The sequence below is a fragment of the Lagopus leucura genome, unplaced genomic scaffold, assembly GCF_019238085.1.
Source record: "Lagopus leucura isolate 7727_CA_CO unplaced genomic scaffold, USGS_WTPT01 Super-Scaffold_100009, whole genome shotgun sequence".
Lineage (NCBI taxonomy): Eukaryota > Metazoa > Chordata > Aves > Galliformes > Phasianidae > Lagopus > Lagopus leucura.
The window spans coordinates 8,923,466-8,929,443 of NW_024962266.1; the positions used below are offsets into that span (position 1 = coordinate 8,923,466).

The following is a 5,978-nucleotide window of genomic DNA, read 5'->3' on the forward strand; positions in this document are numbered from 1 at the left end:
CCCCTCTTAGATCTTTCCAATTTTTTTCCTAGCAATTTGCTGAATATTAACCATTTAGCATTATCTTATATTTACTTGGGAAGACTTTGATCCTTATTAGCTGGAAGTCATTACTTGTCACGATTTCAATCATTTTTCTCTCGTCCGTCTCATCGCCGTGATTCAAACTGCAATCTTCTGTTCTTCAGTGCTTCACCACTGCTGAGACTTCCAATACTGCCACTCTTATAATTACATGCAAAGTTGAATTAAAATATGACTTCAGGATACCTGAAAACCATCTTCACATTAAAAAGCATACTTGTAAGTATTCTGCCATACCACTACCCTTACTTAGGCTTTTCTTAGAAGGTAAGTTAGCTCAGGAAGAAAATAAAACAGGTAGATGACTTTCTAAAATCTTTACTTTGAACAAAATTGCATTATATGTGTGTCATTAAGGATTTTCAGCAATTACAAAACATCTTTGAAATTAACAATACATGGTTTTAATACTTTTAACCAACATCACATATTTAAAAAAAAAAAAACAGATTTAAAAAGGTGAGGTTGTATGAAAGCATGAAAAAAATTGTTAGTTCTTTTTTTCCCTTGTTAGCTCAAAATACGGGACAGAGACCTGACTTCTAAAATAGCACATTCAGATGATCTCATCCAAAAAGAAATTGAAGGAAGAAAAGAAGCTGAGATGCCAGCATGTTATGTTATACCTTCTCAGAACTTTCTCACTTAACATTTCCCTAAGATGCTCTCAGAAGTGTTACTGGATAATAGAAGTGATATCTTCATGATGTTGTGAATAATAGGTTTTATTAGTATTAAGTTAAAGCAAACAGCCAGAACAATACATACGCAATTTCTACTACACACAATATAAAGAAAGAAAATTATAACCTCTGAGAAACAAAGGAAAAGGTACTGAAAAAGCCAACAAGTGGTTATGGATTATTTCATCCCCGTTAACATGGATCTGTGTACAGAGAACAGCTGTTGTTCACTTTTTCTGAACTGAAATAGGATGAAATACATAAACAAGTATAAAGAAAATGTTAATGGAGTTACATGGATTTCTGGGAACAAATTCTAGATTAGTAAGAAAAAGAAAGTTTGCCTAGTAAAAGAGGTTACAAGTGGGCTCAGGTTTCAAATTTTAGTGGTGAGGGACAAAGGGAGAAATTACAAAAGGATGTTTGTAACGATTCATTTAATAATACACCACTTTCATAACAGAAGTGTTTTACACTTGCACAATGTTAATAACTTTATTATACATGGAAGCCTGTAATAGGCTGATTACACAATAAGACTGCAAACAACCACTGGTACTTTCCTGACACCAGAAAAGTACGTAAGACTGAAACATCACCAAGAGTACATAAAAAAACCATCAGCATAAACGTCACCAAAATTACATTAAAAAACTAATCAAAAAATACATTTTTAAAAAGTGGTTTAGAGCAGTGCCACTGCCTTTCAGCAGCTTTGAATGGCCACCAGTATGTCTAGCAGGTTTCCGTGGCTCCACAGGCATTAGTCATGATTCACATATAATAAATAATGTACCACAAAATATACATAACGTAAGGCAGTAATTCCCAAGAAAAGTTCTGTTGATATTAACAAGCCACTCAAGTCCTACTCTCGTAGTTGACATCATCACCAGAAACCTTTGATGGAATTGCAGCCTTAGGCCCTGAGCCTGCAGCGATGAATTGCTGCAAGCCCCCGTATCCGTAAAGAGCTCCAATGACACCACCGGTAACGAAGAGGGGCACAGGGGTCCACGACAGCTGATCCTGATGCAGGATCAGGGCCTCGTATGTACAGTTGGGAGTATATTATTTCTTATTGTACGTGGAAACCTTGACAGAATTCTAAAATGTGTGGGAGTTCACTGTTCATTATTTGATGTCGAAAGTACATGGTAAGATACGCACTTTCTGGAATGTAGAACTTTTTAAATACTAGCTAAGATGGGTAAGAGAGGGAGTGGGCAATTTGGGCAAAAAGGGGAAGGAAAAAGGTGTAAAATAAGGAAAAAAACACAAATCAAGGTATTGGGAGCACAACAAAAGAAAGGGAACCTTAAAAAACAAAAGAATGCGGAAAGGGGGGAAAAACAAAAGAGGCATGTAAAATAAATAATGCATCCCAAAAGGACATCTAGACTACGACTGTAGCTTCAAGTTGGGGTTACAATGGCATGAACCAGAGGCATGCTTTTTGTTCTCAAGGCTTGTGTCAACAGAAACTCTTTACGGAATTACAGTCTTACAAAGGAGTTCTGGGGACATTATTGTTTATATTAAAGCTACCGTTCTGGGTTCTTAGTACAGATCCAAGAGTATCTGCTCAACCTGTCCGGAATCAGCGTCACCTAGAAGAACAGGAGTACTTGAAAAACAACATGGTTTAGGTAGCAAAATTCTGTCAGACCAGCCCAGACATAAGAGACAGCAATGTGAAATGTTATAGATCCCTTTCTCAAAAAGCTTGAGATATATATTTGTCACTATCTGTAAATTGGAAGTTCCAATACACTAGTGGTGCATAGAATTCCCATGCTTTGTTACACTTTCCTGAGAGTAAAGTAATTAGAATAAACCTTAGTCCTAGGAACAAAGTTAATTTTTTGCATTTTAAACTTTCGGGCTATTCCCTGACAATCTATAGATGTAAATTTAATTGCTAAATGTTGCCACTTGAACAAAAACACTATTTTAATCTATTGATTCCTGATTAAAAACCGTAATAAAACAGATCTAAAAAAATCACGCTAACAAAATAAACTAAATATGAAAAGTTGCATTGAAAGGGCATGTTACATTATTCTTAATAGGACCGTGTAGAAACATTCCAATGGCAGTGTTGTCAAAGTAAAACTACAGTAAGAAGACCCCACAGCTCGGTCACAGTCGGGACCTTACCTGTAACTCTGACTGGTTGGGGTTTTTACTCGTGTACTACATGGCTCACTTACATCAGACATCATATTTGAATACCCTGAGAAATCTGAGACTGAAGTCCTTACCCTATGGTCCACTTCGCCATTAGAGTTAGTGATAAAAGTCATTGGCACCCTGCTGCCCGACTTAAACTGAGAACCAAACGCTTGTGCAAAGTTCTCGATCTGGTAGGTTGCTCTAGGCTCTATGTCCTTCTGAGGATCTATCTGGCTAGCTAACTCCTGAGATGGGATCTGAAAGCTCGTTGAGGATTCTAAGTTTTTCTGTTCCTTCTGGCCAGTCAGTTTCTGAGATGTTGACTGGTAGTTAGATGAAGTCTCTAAGGTTTTCTGAGGATCAATGAGATCATCCAGCTCTTGAGAAGGAGTCAACTGTTGATGCGTAGCCTCCAAAGCAGATAAATAAAAGCCTGGTTGAGAGCCAAGCAACATCCCAAACGGAGGTTTTGGCAACGCAGTTGGCAATACTGAGGTAACGGATTGGCTGAAGCCACACTCGAGTGGAGATGTAGTGTATATCTGTTTGTCCTGAAACAGAGTGTGGTTATGGAGAGTTGAGGACAAGCTCACAAACTGGAAACTGGGTCCAAATGCAAAACCAGTGCTATTGGTCGTTCTTTCAAAAGCTTGTTGGAGGTATTTGGAGTATTCTTGCAACATGCTCGCCTTATCGTTTGAAACAGTTTGAGAGTTAGGACTCAAATTTTCTTCCTGAACCATCTCTGAATGTTCTCCTGAGCTGTGCAAGTCCACACGCTGTTCAGTTATACTGAAAGGATCTTCTTTCTGGCCTTCCGATTTGTGAGAGTACTGGTCCAAAAGGCTCTGTAAGACTTCATCAGGAATACCGGACTTGTCATGGCAAGTCTTTATTTCACTATTTAAGGATGCTGAATCAATAAGAGACAACGGAGTTTCGTTATCCATAACACTAACACCTGCAGACTGGATGACGGACTGCTGGGAAGTCATGTGTCCGACATTAATTGAAAAGGCACTGTTACTGCTTGCAGTTTGCAAGTATCTTCTTTTCTTTGAAAACTGCATGGCATCATCATAATTACTATTTATTTGACCTGATTTACCGCTTGGACTTTGGAGAAGGCCAATATTTTCTACACTGGTACTGGCTACTAATGAGCCTAGAGAGCCACTCTGTTTCCCAGACAGGGGTTTTTGCCCCAGAATGTCTGGCAGTGGTGATACAAAGTTAAGGTAGTTTTTGTCCGCCTGTTTTCTGCTTCCTTTCTTGAAGACCAATTTTGGCACCTTTTTCTGAAGCTCTTCTACGCCTGTGCCAATGAGACCACCACTGGAAGACACAATAGGAATATCAACTGCATAATTTGGCATGGCCACATTACTTGTAACTTGAGATTCCGCTACTTTGCTGCTACACTTATTTCCTTTGCTTTCAGTGGATACGCTTTTTGTTTTACTTTTTCTCCTTGAGGAATTTGTATTTCCCTGAGACAATGCAGCCAAGCTACCCATGCTATGCGACGATCCGGGCTCCATTCCAGCACCTGCTTTACCTATGGCTTCACCACACGTTCTTCTGTGCTTCAACAGTCTATCAGTCCTCGAAAAATACTGCTGACAAGTGTCACACTTGTATGGCTTTTCTCCGCTATGCGTCCTCTTGTGTCTTTCCATGTGGTACTTCTGGATGAATTTCATGCTGCACTGGTCGCACCCAAAAGGCTTCTCCCTGCTGTGGATCTTCTCGTGCCGCTGCAGGAGGTACTTCTGGATGAAGCCCATGCTGCACTGGCTGCACTGGAAAGGCCTCTCCCCGGTGTGGATGAGCACGTGCCTGCGCAAGTGGTAGGAGCTCCTGAAGGCAGCGCTGCAGTGTTCACAGACGTGAGGTTTCTGACTCGGGGACGCGACGGCACCTTCCGCGTCTCCCACCAGGGGGGGTTTGGACGAAGCGCCGGGCTTCCGCTTGGCTTTGATTCCCTGAGTTTCTGGCTTTGGCCTCTTCGCCTTCTTGACCTGGGCGTCATGCTTCGGCTCGCCCGAGCCGCCGGGGCCGCCCTCGGCTCTGCCGCCCAGCAGCAGGTCCCGGGAGGGGTGCTGGTGCAGGTGCTGCAGGAGGCTCAGGTCCTGGATCACGCTCTGCCCGCCGCCTTCGCCGCCGCCGCCCCCCAGGCCCGGGGGCCGCTCCTCGCCCGGCGCCCCGAAGAGCCCCCCGTAGTGGTGGTGCCGCGGCGGCTCTTCCTCGTCCTGCTCGCTGGGCTTCTCCTGCTTGATGCTGACGAGGGACTGCAGGAAGCCCCAGGGGCCGCGCTGCGCGGAAGAGGGCGCGGAGGGGAAAGCCCCCACCGGCTCCTTCTTGAAAGTCACGTCCTGGGGGGCGGGCGGCGCCGGGGGCTCGGCCGCGGAGGAAGCGGCGGCGGAAGGCGGGGGGAGCGCGCACTGCGGGGGGTGCTGGGCCGCCGGGGGGGGCGCGGCCGCCCGGGTGAAGCTGGTGACCGGGGGCAGGCGGTGGTTGAACATCACCGTGCCGGGGGGAAAGCCGGGCTCCATGGCCGCCGCCCTCTTGCCGCCGCCGAGGAAACCGCCGCCGAGTTTCATCCCCGGGAAGGCGGCCCGGGAGGAGCGCGGCCCTGAGGGGCCGCGGGACCCGCCGCCCGCCCGCCCGCCGGGACCGCCGCCCGCTCCGCCGCGCTCAGCGACGGGCTCCCTCCGCGACCCGGCAGCCGCCGCCCGGGCGCATCGCCGCCACCCCCACACGCGCGCCGACGGGCGGCTCCGGCCCGGGCTGCACTTACGGCTCCCGCCGCCGCCTCCAGTTAAAAATAACGCCGCGTCCGCTCCACAATGGAATTAACAGCCTCTGCGCCCCGCACCGCGCATGCGCGCCGCGCGGCACGCTGGGTACGGCCCGGCCGGCCGGGCGCCGCGCAGGCGGGCAGCGCGCAGGCGCGATTGTCCTCCTCCTGCTCGCCGCGGGCGCGTGGCGCCGGGGGGGGGGGCGCGTGGCCATGTTGGTGGGCGCCGCAAGGCC

General features: G+C 46.7%; 1 protein-coding gene across 1 annotated transcript; it reads right to left on the reverse strand.

The window, feature by feature from the left end:
* Positions 1-1,187: 1,187 nt before the first annotated feature.
* Positions 1,188-5,576, reverse strand: ZNF281 (zinc finger protein 281). The gene has a single exon (XM_042874155.1). It carries the CDS (start codon positions 5,543-5,545, stop codon positions 2,924-2,926), a length of 2,622 nt encoding a protein of 873 aa, XP_042730089.1. The 5' UTR covers positions 5,546-5,576; the 3' UTR covers positions 1,188-2,923.
* Between the last annotated feature and the right edge of the window lie 402 nt (positions 5,577-5,978).

Coding starts and splice junctions, on each gene's coding strand:
- ZNF281 (XM_042874155.1), bottom strand. CDS start 5,545: ATGAAACTCGGCGGCGGTTTCCTCGGCGGCGGCAAGAGGGCGGCGGCC.